Source organism: Hylobates moloch, unplaced genomic scaffold, assembly GCF_009828535.3.
Source record: "Hylobates moloch isolate HMO894 unplaced genomic scaffold, HMol_V3 SCAFFOLD_42, whole genome shotgun sequence".
NCBI lineage: Eukaryota > Metazoa > Chordata > Mammalia > Primates > Hylobatidae > Hylobates > Hylobates moloch.
The window spans coordinates 312,994-327,996 of NW_026652317.1; the positions used below are offsets into that span (position 1 = coordinate 312,994).

Below are 15,003 nucleotides of genomic sequence, written 5' to 3' on the forward strand. Positions count from 1 at the left end.
GTTTTGTTTTAGAAACTCTCTGGCAAGTACCTGCCTTATACTAAGCAAGTCCTCCTCAAGGGAGGACACGAGAAACTCCTCTGCTTAAGTCTATACTAATAATTTGTTAATAATTTGTTAATCGGTTTATAACTTGTCAGTAAAGTTCTGGCATAACCTATCAGTGGATTAAAAAATAAAGAGAATTATAATAATCTCTTAAGGCGCACTTTTGGGTAGTATTAAAATATAGTTACCATATGGGATACTTTTTTTTGTACAGAAGTATCCCTCCTACTTAATTTTGTTTTGGGAAAGCAGACATAGCAAGTAGGCAATTGAGAGATAAGTGTTTTGGAAAATCTATTAAACCTACAGGAAGGCTAAAAGACCCACTGTGGTATAGGAGTAAAGAAAGAGTTGCAGCCAGGCGCAGTGGCTCACGCTTGTCATTCCAGCACTTTGGGAGGCTGAGGCGGGTGGATCACCTGAGGTCAGGAGTTCGAGATCAGCCTGACCAACATGGTGAAACACCGTCTCTACTAAAAATACAAAAATTAGCCAGATGTGGTGGTGGGTGCTGTAATCCCAGCTACTTGGGAGGCTGAGACAGGAGAATTGCTTGAACCCAGGAGGAGGTTGCAGTGAGCCAAGGTCGCAGTGAACCGAGATCTCGCCACTGCACTCCAGCCTGAGCGACACAGCAAGACTCTGCCTCAAAAAAAAAAAAAAAAAAAAAAAAGAGAGAGAGAGAGTTGCCCGGTAACATCACTGTGGGCTAATACTGAGCACTATTAGCTTCGAACAAATTGAGTGAGAAGGGAGAAAAGGTAAGGTAACCCCTGTTGTTAAAAATGCTTTTCAGTGGGAGAAAACCTATCAAATATTTATCGACTGCTTACTGTTTTGAGCACATTTCAAAGGTCAATAGAATGATTCTGAATGCCTCTACATTCTAGAGTTGAGAGAAAGACCACTTATATTGACCCCAAAGATTCTTTCTAACATCTAAAACAAATCATTCACTCAACAAACATGTTCTGAGTACCTATAATGTGCTAGGCACTTTTCCAAGTGCTAGGCGGATACAGCAGTAAATAAACCTCATAGAATTTATGTTCTTAGGGAAGAGTCTAGAGGCAACTAAATACAGTAAATGACAGTATTTTAGAAGCATTGTTAAGAGCTATCTTTACATGCTTAGACCATGATAAGTATTAAGGAGGAAAATAAAGCAGGAAAAGGAAATAAGATACATGTAACTCATTTCTATTCATTGCAGGTGGCCTGTTTCGTGATGAGTAGATTTCATAAGGTAACAAAAGATCTTTTATCGTTAATATTATGAATATTTCATTTTAAAATATACAGAACTTCAAATATTCTTAAAAGTTAATTATTAGCTCATATCCACTCAGCACATATTATTGTTTATATTTATCACTTATTCGATGACAAGTGCTTGGTCAAGAACATATCTATAATTAATTTACACCAGGCCTTTGTAGCTAAACATCATGCATTTTTGTAGACTACGCTATGAAGTGGTTTTAAAGAAGGAACAGTGTGTTTGTTTTGTTTTGTTTTTCTATAAGTGAAACCCTACTAAACTGGAAAGCCTCTAACATGAACCAAGACTTTCTGGTAATAGCGATTTTCAATTCTAATATGATTAGGTTCACTAGTCACCCTACTCTAAACTCACACAGCCTAAATCAAATAGAAATTAATTTTTGTCATTAGTATACTAATCAAGATGACATAATGCTTCACTTTTTTTCCTATACAATTTGAAATAAAATAGTAAAAAACACACTCTTTGGGAAGAGCTCATTTCCAATTTAAAAAACCAATTTTACAAACTAAATGTATACAAATGATTACATTCTACTATACTGTGGTCATCTAGCACTTCAATTAGGATAAGAAAGTTAATGAAATATAAACTGACACAATTTCAGCAGCATAAAGCTTACCTTCAGGCTGGTATGAGAACGTGGTTGACTTAATTCCTGAAATTTCCACTGCTCAGATCCAGGGGTCTCTCCTCCTTTCTGGGCATCAGGTGTAAGCATTCCATCTCCAGCAGGTAATGGGAAAATTCCTAATGATATAGGACGTTCTTTTCTATTTGAAGAGGGGAGAAAAAATTCGGCATTCATTTATTTTGACTTTTTATTTGCCATGACTATAAGTAATAAGCCTGGACTGTCACTGTTTCACAACCGTCACTCAAAAATGACACTGTCTGCCCATCTGAATAAAACAGACTTACCAAAGAGGAAGGACAGTCTCAGTTTAGTTAGCCTCCGGAAATTAGCCTCAAGAAATCAAGAAAAGTGGTAAGAAGGGTTAAGGAAATCTTAAAAGTTACTGATGAGTTCCTTGCCCAAGAAGCAGTCAGTGGCCTAGTGTGGTCTGGAGAAGAGCTGCTGCTGAGTTTTTAACCATACGTAGCTTACTCCTAGGGAACTTGCAACCTCCTTCTTTGGAAGTGAGTCCAACCCATTTCTAGACTTCCCAAATCCTCTTGCTAATCCCTGGATGCTTACTGAAGCTTCTTCAGGGTATGCCTTTCCTGCCTAGAGGAAAACCAATATATTATCTAAATCAGGGTTACCTATTAAATGATGAAAAGAACTCAAAATATCTTTCTCCCCACCACCCAAGTAGGAAAGCTGTTTTTCTACAGAACCACTATATGAGTTCCTTTCAAGCACAGTACATATGAGAAAACCATTGTCAGTTTCTTCCAAATAAGAAGGCCAAATAATTCTATAAAAGATTACTGAATTTCCAATGCTTCGTGAGAAGTTTCAATGAACAAGAGTTACAATTTTAACACTAACAATTTCAACGAGAAACACATCCTTTGTTGATGCACAGAAGATTCCAAATCGAAGAGCTTTTAGAGGGTGGAAACAAGCCTACTAACCGGTCATCCTGGGTCATTAACTCAAAAGTGCAGAAACCAGAAAGAAATGAGACACTAAAGGTTTGGTGCCTCCTGGAATTCATATCTCTACTGATAAGAATGTAAGTTAGAATAGAAACAATGAGGTTATTAATAAAAGTGGGGAAATTTCAGTTTTGCTAAGTAAGTCTTTAATTCTGTAGTTCATTTTTATTCCAAGAAACTTCAGCCATTTTTGAAATGTGTCTTCACTTAATACAAAGGGTGTGTTCTTCCATTCCTAACAATCTAAAAGGACTAGTAAAACTGTCCCAATGCCTTCTTAAAAATGAGGTGAAGCAAAGGGGTTGAGAGATTACATTTAGTCAAAGTTGTATGCACAAGGAAATAAAATTTAAAAACAGAACTTTGATTGAGGGGGAAAATTCAAAAGCAGGAAGGCAGTACAATAAGAGGGTAGTTTTTGTTTGTTTGTTTGTTTGAGTCTTGCTGTGTCGCCCAGACTGGAGTACAGTGGGACGATCTCGGCTCACTGAAAGCTCTGCCTCCCGGGTTCAAGCAATTCTCCTGCCTCAGCCTCCCGAGTAGCTAGGATTACAGGCATGTACCACCACGTCTGGCTAATTTTTGTATTTTTAGTAGAGACGAGGTTTTGCCATGTTGGCCAGGCTGGTCTTGAACTCCTGACCTCACGTGATCTGCCTGCTTCGGCCTCCCAAAACGCTGGGATTACAAGTGTGGGCCACCACACCTGGCCAAGAGGGTAAATTTTAATACCAAATCTAAGTTTGCGACTATGAGCTGCTGGGACAACCAAATGACAAAAATTAAAGTGACTAGTCAGCTCTCATGTTTACACCAGTTATTCCCAAATGCTGTTCAGCAACAAAGTTTTTATAATAAGTCCATGAAAAAAGAGGCACTGTTTATTATTTCCTTAGTGCATACATAATATAGTACATATTGTACACATATACATTCCCATATACTATAGAACCCTGTTCTTTCTTGAAAATGACTGACCCTTATTTTAAACTACATATTTTCTTCTTCTTTGATTTTAAAATGCCCTTTCTTTCATTAAATGATAGTGACAGTGATAAGTAGCTAGATTTCCTTTTCATATTCATTCTGGACAAAATAAAAAATTGTCAATCTGATGTTTTCCCCCCATACTTTGTGAACTGAAAATCCAAGAAGACTAAGAGCTACTAGCTGACTTTTATTTATTTTCTAACATACCTTAATGAGTTAAGCAAAAGGTGACTGGGAATTTAATGACTGAATATAACGGAAAGCTCTCTAACTCAAAATGCAAAGACAACCAGGAAGATGATATATGGACTTCATAAGACTCCCTCACACTAACAGAAATCAAAATATAAGCCAGTCATTAGAATTATTATCCTATATGAATGACAACACATTCATTTTCACACATATCAAATATTGAAAAAGTTTAAACTATTGGGGGAAGGAGTCTTCTATGAATCCAAATTTTACTTTCCAAAAAGTAAACAAAATCAGTTGACAAAATCTACAATCAACAGTCAACAAAATCTACAACCCAAATTGCAAGTAGAATTCCCACCTTTTTAATTTGCTTGTATCAATCATTCAGAAACTACTCTACAGGGAGGGGACATCTCTTCAGGGACTGACAGCTATCTGTCAAGTGGGTCAATGATGCTCTAGAGGTTACAATGTTCCAACTCTGAAAAAATAATCACTACATACTCCTCCCCTTATTTTACTTATAAATTACATATAGTTGGGGTAAGGGAGAGAAGGACGCATAATTAGGCAAGTTCATGAGAATCCTACTTTTGAAAAGAAACCCTGAAAGGTAAACATTAGTCCGGTACTATGTTGGTATGCATTAAATGCTTCAAACTCACAGAAAGAAAAAAATGAGATACACGTGGAAAACTATCAAGTGGCAGATTTACACCCGCAGACCGAAACATCTGCTATTACTTGTCTAGAAAACAAAGCTATCACCAACTATCAGAATTCTTTTTTCTTAATTGCCCTACTTCCATATATCCATTTTTGAGTTGGTTATTAAATGTTAGCTTATGTATATAAATAATTTTACAACTACATTTTTGGAACAGCTTTTTGGCTATATTCACATTTGATACAACCAATTAGTAAAATCTACTTTATATATAAAGGCAGATAAAAGAAAAAGTACATTTGTCGAACACTCACCACGTGGTGAGTACTGAGCTAGATGACTTATTTACATTATCTCATTTAATCCTTATCAAGAAACGGGGATTATTTTTCCAATTTTCAGAGTAGAAAAAGTGATGCTCAGAGATTTTAGGCACTAGTAATTGGCAGAGTTTGGATTCAAAGCCAGTACTGTTCAACTCCAAGCGCTTTGCTTTCCTTGGAACTTCCTACTTGGAACTACCAACTTTTTGACAATTTAATCTTAATATCGAAGACTTTGATATCTTTATTTAATCAGATCAGTAGCAATTTTTGTGGTAAAGAACTTTAAAATTTTAATTATAAGGTATGTTAGCTGTAGCTAAAACAATTTCTGCTAAAAATGGACACATATAAGTAACTATGAAAAGTATTTACTTGAGTAATTTATCATATATCTTACAACTATAATTAAATACAAAATAATAAAATCACTTGATTTTTAATGGGTAAGTCCCATCAGGAGAGAAAACTCAGGCAGAGAGATTAAGCAACTTGCCAAAGCTCCTACAGTCACATGCAATAGAGCATTTGCACCCAGGCAGTTCAACTCCAAAGCCTTGTTGTACCCACTTGCAGGCGCCACACAGCAGCTCACGGCACTGCCCTCTCAAATGAAGCCTAAACCCAAGACATTCCCTTAATATTAGTCTTATTTTAATATTCTACATATTCTTAAGTTCAGTTACTTTTAATTTCTTCAAAGCCTAAATACACAGATACACGTACACAAATATTTTATGTACTAATATATATACAAGTAGTAAGATTATTCCCAATTTTTATAAATCAGGAAAGAAAATAAAAGACCAAGTATCTAGTTTTAAATCATCGATGAAATTTAATTTCTGGGCTTTCAACTAATATTAAACTTGAACTGACCTATGAATAAAAAGAAACACATTGAGGGAAGTTACTACTTTAATTCTTCTTAATCTATCTAAATCTACGATCGGGGTTTAAATATTTTATAAACATTTAAATAATAAATAAAAACTATATACTATGAACTTTCATTTAAAACCATGCACAAAACAGAAACCTGAACAAATCAGAGAGTGCTAGTCTGATGGTTTAGAAAACAAAAGAAACCACAACCTTCAGCCTCTAAAATACAGAAGATGGCTCTTACAGGGTGTAAGTAGAGTGAGCAACAGTAAAGCTACAGAGATTAATGACTACCCCCACAAGCAGGCATGGATATTTGTCACCCAAGACTACAAAGAAAAGAAAGGGCAACATCTGACAAAACAATAGTGAATAGGCTTTGTAAAGCTTTCACAACTTTGATGCGTAAATAATGGGGAAAAAAGCCATTCCTTAACCTAAAAGTCTTACATTTTTTCACTTTAAAACATATTTTGTTTTAGGAGGAAAATATTTAAATTGTCAGTTCCCATGAGCTATTATCAAAAATTACAAAAATGATACCTGAACCTCTATCATTCAAAGGATAATTAAAACAAAATAAACTTACGGCCTGTATCTGACTGCAAGTCCAAGCATAAAAGATATTTGTCCCTAAATGCTCAGAAGCTAAATGCAGAGGTTGTATAAACTTGGAGCCGGTGCTCTACTCTTGCTCTCCTTTTACTTTGAACATTCTGCTTAAAACAAGACCACACTGACCTTGTACTTGTGTGTAAGTACAATATGAAAATCCTTTTCTTTAGTTAGTGGTTTCTAAACATAAAGCTATAATCCTAACTGATGGTCTATAAATTACTATAAATTAGAATCAAAAATCCTAGCTTCAGGCCATTTTCCATTGTTTCAATCTGCAACAGAAATGGTTACAAAGCAGACCCGTGGAGCTAAAAATTTAAGAAAAACCAGCTAAGCAGGGGCTTCTAAGAGAGACGGGAGTACCTGAGTATCCTTGGTAGGTTCTGCGTCAGAGCTGGCACACCGGTAGAAATAGAAAAGTGCACAAGCAGCAAAACAGAGAGAGATACTAAGATAGCAGAATTAATGACCACCGCCCCGCCAACAAAGCCAAACACAAACAGCAGCATGCATCCAGGACTCATGGCGCTGTGCTGGCATGGTGAAACACCCGAACCAGGAGGCCTACACGGGGGCCAAAGGGGTATCTTTGTAGTGAGGATCTGTCATTCAGCTTGCTGCCACAAAAACAATGCCATCGGCAGCAGCTTTCCACTCCATCCTGCAGCAGCTCCCAAGCGATGACGTCATTCCGTTCTCCCCACCTCATAACCATAGAGCTGCTGCTCCTAGCATTTATGCAGCAACCCCAAGCGACAGCCAGCCTATTAACTATTTTCCCCTCCACTAAGAGTCCTGGCTTAGCTCATTGGCTACAATGCCTGAAGATCTACATAATTTATTCACACTCCTACATCAAACAGATGGCTAGCTAACCCTTTCAAACATGCCTCTCTGTAACAAAAAGGACTTCAAACCAATTACACGGGAGAAAAAAAAAATTTCAGCATTCCCACAAATTACAAAATTTTAAACCTAGTATAATCTCCATCAAGTATCAGAAAACAATCTAAATACTCAATGTGCCGCTTATATGGATGGCTCATAATTTATCTTTTTAATGGTAAAAACCGTTTCTACTTTTCTGTGCTATTCTCTCCTGCAGCATTCCAACCACAGTGGAGAGCTTTTTGAATCAGCCTAACTATTGTTCCAGGATTAAAGAACAGAGAAAAACAGAAACAAACATATTATTTATTTTACTTTTTCTCAAGGCAAAATATATAACAAAGCTTACCTAATTCTACTATGAGCTGTGGATTCTAGTTGATCACTCCCTGAGAGCTGATGAAGTTTTGTTCTTTCTAAGTGTTCCATATAATTATGGATCATCTATTTTAAAGAAAGAAAAAAATACACAATAATTAAGACTAATAATACCTGGAATAAAATCATAGTGTTATAACAAGGAAAACATTTTGGTACAATTTTCTTATTTATCAGACTACTCAATTCTAAGTAAGAGAGTATTAAGGAATGAAAACAATTTTAATGGAAAGTAATATGCAAATACTTACATTTAAGGATGCTGGTGTACACAGAAGTAGCTAATATCTTGCTTAGGATGGCAAAAAAAAAACCCACTTTTTTTTACAATATGTGATGCTATTAAAATAATATTGACATAAAGAACACAAATTAGTAAACAGACACTGGGAAAGAAGTCATAAAAGACCATCGGTTAAAAATAATAGATGGCATTTGAGAAACCCATTCACTAAAATGAGACACAACAAAGAAATTAAGGTGAAACTTCTGAAGAAACCATATCCTTATGTGCTGATTTCTTCCATTTTAAAAGGAATTAACAGAATAAAGATAACTTTCAATTTAATTAATTTAATACCAAGACAAGTTTCTTCTTTCTGTATATTTAGTTGAAAGAATGTTAAAATACTTTCTCCTTTCACTGTTACTGGTATCATTACTTAGTATAATCATCTATTATAACAGCAGCAAATTAATACAAATGAAAAAAATTAGAATACTTTTTGAGTCTTAGATAAGGAATCATATGATAGACAAGCTGAATATGAAAGTAAAAACTTCAAGAATATAAAGTACATAAACTGCCAAGAACTTCTAATGTCCTATTTGATTCTTGATAATATATAGTTTCACTTTTAAAAAGCCTAAATTTGGAATTAAGACATAAAATCAAAAGGCCTTTGCTAGAGATACTAACATGATATGAATAAGAAAAAAATTAATTTAAAAAAACAAGAAATAGTGTGTTAGTATTTAAAGGGTGTAAATATTAAGAGGCAAGCAAAGGTTGATGTCTTTCTTGGGAATATTACTTGAATTCTTTTTTTTTTTAATGTCCCTTCTCACCATTCCTAAGGAATATGACTTGAATTCTTAACACTGTACATAGAATAGCTTTGGAAGTCACTAAACTTTAGCTGTATTAAGATGCATTTCAATCTCTCTATAACTTAAAATACGCACTGCAGCATATTAAGTAACCAAATAAAATTTTTTAAAAGTTTAAATTCACTTTACAAAGCATGCTTTTGTTGTAGAAATTTTATTTGGCATGTACAAATATTAGGAAATGTAAGTTAATTTTAAGATGTTATTTATCATCAAATAAACAAAAAGCTGAACTCTGATGCATGAAATAAAACAAATTAACCAGACTGTTCCCCAATGAAGACTAGTCCAAACAACAAATGTTATCCACAAAGAATGAAAACAGAATCACATGAATATAGTATCTTAAAAATTTTTAACTGACACACTTTTTATTTTAAATTTATAGATTTTACCACCATTTACTAAACAGTTTTGGGGAAATACACCTTTCATCTATCAGCAAGTCAGAAATAATGAGATTCCTTGTGTCAGGAAGAATTTTCAGGAACAAAAATCAAACTGAAACTAATATAACAAAGTGACTGTCAGGCTTAATCAATCTCAATTTAAATTTTCAAAAGGTTTTAGAAGGCCTAAATTAAGGCTTTGTAGTGGCTCATGCCTGTAATCCCAGCACTTTGGGAGGTAGGAGGATTGCTTGAGGCCAGGAATTTGGGATCAGCCTGGGCAACATAGCAAGACACCGGCTCTAGAAAAAAAAATACAACAACTAGCAGGCACTCGCCTGTAGTCCCTACTGCTCAGGAGGCAGAAGTGGGAGAACTGCTTGGAGCCAGGAGTTCAAAGCTGCAGTGAGCTATGATCATGCCACTGCACTCCAGCCTGGGCAACAGAACGAGACCCCGCAAAAAAAAAAACACTTTAAAAATAAAAGAGGTCAGGTGCAGTAGCTAATGCCTGTAATCCCAGCACTTTGGGAGGCTGAGGTGGGAGGACTGCTTGAGCCCAGGAGTTTGAGACCAACCTGAGCAACACAGGGAGACCCTGTCTCTACAAAAAAATTTTTAAAAATTAGCTGGGCATTTTGGGATGCGTCTGTGGTACCAGCTACTTGGGAGGCTGAGGCGGGAGGATCGTTTGAGCCAGGGAGGTCAAAGCTGCAGTGAGCCATGAGTCTCACTCTGTCACCCAGGCTGGAGTACACTGGCGCGATCTTGGCTTATTGCAATCTCTGCCTCCCACATTCAAGCGATTCTGCCTCCCAAGTAGCTGGGTACTACAGGTACCCGCCACCACACCCAGCTAATTTCTGTATTTTTAGTAGAGACGGGGTTTTACCATGTTGGCCAGGCTGGTCTCGAACTCCTGACCTCAAGTGATCCACCCGCCTCGGCCTCCCAAAGTGTTGGGATTACAGGTGTGAGCCATGGCGCCCAGTCATGAATTCTTATATACACTGGATAGTAAAGTAATTGTATGTATGGGATTGATTTGTTCAAATGGAGGACCTAAGTTTCTTTAAGCATTCAGATGAAGAAAACAAACTTACCCCAGATTGCTTTATAGTAATCTATGAACTCAATATAGAAAAAGAATGACAAGCAAAATGCAAAGATAGTTCTCCCCCAATAGCCATTCTACAGATTGATTCTCTATTATCTTATTCTGAACTTTCTTTTAATGACTAGTCCAATGTAATTACAGATATAGTATTCTGACATTCCAAAATTATCTATATAATGAAATCAATTCTAACTCAACCAAACTAGCACTTTAAAGGAAAGAACTGACAACCAAAAATGACTGGAGAGGGAAAAGAAAAGAGAGAACAATAACAACAAAATGGCAGCTATTATTTATTGAGCACCAATTATATGTCAGTCAGTGCAGTTACAGCCATTTTTTCTCCATTTAATCCTCACCATATCATGATTTCATAGGTAAACTCTATCCAAGTTGATTGTCTGGTCAATGACTAACTTTTCAAGTTATCACTAGCTTTGGGGCCAGAACTCTGGCCTGCCTGACTCAGTCATCTGAGTTCTTAAGAATTACAGGACTCGGGCCGGGCGCGGTGGCTCACGCTTGTAATCCCAGCACTTTGGGAGGCCGAGGCGGGCGGATCACGAGGTCAGGAGATCGAGACCACGGTGAAACCCCGTCTCTACTAAAAATACAAAAAAAATTAGCCAGGCGTGGTGGTGGGCGCCTGTAGTCCCAGCTACTCGGAGAGGCTGAGGCAGGAGAATGGCGTGAACCCAGAAGGCGGAGCTTGCAGTGAGCCGAGATCGCAAAAAAAAAAAAATTACAGGACTCAGGCCTTACCTGCCTTTGTACTTAATTCTCTGAGCAGGCAATGAGCCCATTGTCCTTTCTTCCTCATACCCTCAAGAAAATCCCATACCCTAAAGCATTTCCTGATGTCTGGAATAAAATGATATGCACTATAGTCTATAAACACACAAAAAAGTAGAAAAAAATTATACATAAAAATTTAAATATTAATAAGGCCTCACAGTATCACTCAGGTTAAAAAAAAAAGTGTGTGGGAGGGAGCACCAGTGTTGTTAGACAGAAAAGAGAACTGAGAAAGTAAAATAGGACATGCTTCAGATAATCTATTCCTGGGTCCACCAGGTCCATTGCTTCTGGTCTCAGAACTGCAATTCTCAATTTTCTCAGGTATGCATATTAATTCACACATTCAGAAGTCAATTCAGCAATAAACAACTGAAGAGAGAGAGAAAAAGAGAGGAAGGAAGAAAGGAAAGAAGGAAGGGAGGGAGGAAAGGAAAGGAATAGACAGGGAAGGAAGGAAAGAAAGAAAAGAAAGGAAGAAAGAGAATTTAAAAATAAAAAAAAAAGAAGGGAGGGAGGGAGGGAAAAGAAAAATGTCTAGTGGAACTAAAGGTGTTAGTGTGTTTTTGTTTTTGTTTTGTGACGGAGTCTTGCTCTGTCACCCAGGCTGGAGTGCAGTGGCACGATCTCAGCTCACTGCAACCTCCGCCTCCTGGGTTCAAGCGATTCTCCTGACTCAGCCTCCCAAGTAGCTGGGATTACAGGTGCCTGCCACCATGCCCAGCTAATTTTTGTATTTTTAGCAGAGATGGGGTTTCACCATGTTGGCCAGGCTGGTCTCAAACTCCTGATCTCAGATAATCCCCCCACCTCGGCTCCCAAAGTGCTGGGATAACAGGCGTGAGCCATCGCACCCGGGCAAGGTGTTAGTGTTATTAAAAGTTCGGGCAGACTGGGTGCTGTGGCTCACACATGTAATCCCAGCACTTTGGAAGGCCGGGACGGGCAGATCACTTGAGGCCAGGAGTTTAAGACCAGCCTGGAGAACATGGTGAAACCCAGTCTCTACTAAAAATACAAAAAGTAGCCAAGCGTGGTGGCATGAGCCTATAGTCCCAGCTATTCAGGAGGCTGAGGTGGGAGAATCACATGAACCCTGGAGGCGGAGGTTGCAGTGGGCCGAGATCACACCACTGCACTCCAGCCTGGGCAACAGAACGAGATTCCCTCTTAAAAAAAAATCCAGGCAATAGAATCTGAGAAACCTGGCTTCAAATCTAGTCACTAACTAGCCTAGAATTTGGGGCAAATCATTTTATAGACTCTTTCTAAACCTCAATCTGTAAAATGGGAATGGATGAGAATTTGGTCAGAGGATAAAAGGAGAATGCATTCAAACACTCCCTGATGTGAGGCTCTCCCAAGATTCCAAAGGACTAAAGTTTTTGGTAATTAGCATACGCATGTGGGCCCGAGTGCTTCAAAATTGTCCTTTATATTTCTTCCACTGCCCTCTTTAAGGCATGTCTTCTTTTAAGCAAATTCAGTAATGTATACAAAAATTTGATTTAAGAATAGTTGACTATTTAAATTTAAGAATAGTTATTCTTAAATCAAATTTTAAAAAAGCCACAGTAGGTTTCCCTTAAGCAACAATGAATGTGTTTCATAAAAGTGCTAAACAACCATTAAAAGACATTATCTTCTTTGGAAATAATAGTGAAAAGGTTAAGGTTAAACCCCTTCAGGCTTCCTTTCCCTGAATGTTTTCAGAGTTTATGTTTTAAGGGCGCCTAGTTCTTTGGCTTTAGATAGCTATTTATAATTGCTAATTGAATGACATCTCTAGAACAGATGTATAAACAGAAAAAATTGTGGGCTAGAGCAGAACAGACCCATATTTCAAAGCAGCCCTATCTATGTTACATAAACCTTCCTTCCTTGAGGCAAAACAAAACATAGGGAGCCTATCAGGTCAGAGGATAGAAGCTGCTCATAACTGAGGGAGGAGATCTATGAAAAGAGCTTTTGGGTGGCGTAGGAAATCTGCCTTGGTTACTGGACAGACCTAGCTCTCCGACTTGGTAACTACAATTTTTCCTGAGATCTTTTTTTCTTCCTAGACTATCTTTTCCTCAAGGAATAGAAATAGACAAAAAAAGTATATGTTTTCATTTAAAATTAGTATGTCAGGCTTTTTTATAGAAGCATATCTTCACCTTTATTAAATATATGGAAAAAATATGAAATTTCACTTTACAGTTATTTTTCTAGAATGTATATATTTTAGGCCAGGCATGGTAGCTCACGCCTGTAATCCCAGCACTTTGGGAGGCCAAGGTGGGTGGATGACCTGAGGTCAGGAGTTCGAGATCAGGCTGGCCAACATGGTGAAATCCCATCTCTATGAAAAATGCAAAAATTAGCCGAGTGTGGTGGTGCACTCCTGTAATCCCAGCTACTTGGGAGGCTGAGGTGGGAGAATTACTTGAACCTGTGAGGCAGAGGCTGCAGTGAGCCAAGATCACTCCAGCCTGGGCGACAGAGCAAGACCCCATCTCAAAAAAAAAAAAAGTATATATTTTATATTTTATACTTAAATATATCATAATTAAATAATTTTAAATTATTAAAAAAGATTAGAGCTTCATTTTAAAAACAAAAGCATTGTTTATTATTTATCACTATCAATTACTTCCCCCAATATATATTTATAAAATTATAAATTATAAATTTATAAATTATAATGGATACAGTGGTGCACACCTATATAATCCCAGCACTTTGGGAGGCCAAGGTAGGAGATCACTTGAGCCCAGGAGTTCCAGACCAGCCTGGGCAACATAGTGAGACCTTATCTCTACAAAAAATAAAAATAAATAAATATTTTAAAAATTGGCGTGCACTGGCCAGGAGCGGTGGCTCACGCCTGTAATCCCAGCACTTTGGGAGGCCAAGGCAGATGGATCATGAGGTCAGAAGTTTGAGACCAGCCTGACCAACATGGGAAAACCCCGCCTCTACTAAAAATACAAAAATTAGCCAGGCCTGGTGGCGTGCTCCTGTAATCCCAGCTACTCAGGAGGCTGAGGCAGGAGAATCGCTTGAACCCAGGAGGCGGAGGTTGCAGTGAGCTGAGATCACGCCACTGCACTCCAGCCTGGGCGACAGAACAAGACTCCATCTCAAAAAAAAAAAAAAATTGGCATGCATGTGTGTGGTCCCAGCTACCTGGGAAGCTGAGGTGGGAGGACTGCTTGAGCCCAGGAGGTTGAGGCTGCAGTGCGCTATGACTGCGCCACTGCACTCCAGCCTGGGAAACAGAGTGAGACCCTAATTTAAAAATATATATAAATATATATATATATATATATAAAACATATGTATTTATAATTATCGGCTTTAATAAGTACTACTTAAGCAAACAGTACATAGAGTACATTGTTTAGGCATTGCAATGAATGATGTGAAAATCAGTAATAGGCCTTTCAGCAACCTTAATATCTTAATATCCACCAATGTCATTAAATCTTAATATCCACTAAAATTAAACCTTAATGTCTAATAAATGTCATTAAAATGTGAGGGCTTTTTTTTTTTTTTGGAGACAGGGTCTGTTGCCCAGGCTGGAGTGCAGTGGCACAATATTGGCTCACTGTATCCCCTACCTCCTGGGCTCAAGTGATCCTCCCACTTCAGCCTCCGAATAGCTGGGACTACAGGCGCAGGCCACCATGCCTGGCTATTTTTGTATATATTTTTTTGGT

The 15,003-nt window shown here is 37.6% G+C and overlaps 1 protein-coding gene across 14 annotated transcripts in view; it reads right to left on the reverse strand.

Annotated features, from left to right (window-relative positions):
- Positions 1–15,003, reverse strand: part of LOC116463573 (C-Jun-amino-terminal kinase-interacting protein 4) — a 165,472-nt gene that overhangs the window by 80,623 nt on the left and 69,846 nt on the right. For 9 of the 14 annotated variants that reach the window (XM_032146753.2, XM_032146751.2, XM_058434731.1 and 6 more), the window contains 2 exons: positions 7,857–7,951; positions 1,956–2,106 (listed from right to left, as the gene is read on the reverse strand). In XM_032146753.2, the coding sequence (XP_032002644.1) occupies positions 1,956–2,106; positions 7,857–7,951 (246 nt within the window). Of the gene's footprint in view, positions 1–1,955; positions 2,107–6,982; positions 7,521–7,856; positions 7,952–15,003 lie in introns of those variants that run through there. The other 5 variants (XM_058434732.1, XM_058434733.1, XM_032146757.2 and 2 more) reach the window with 5 other exon arrangements.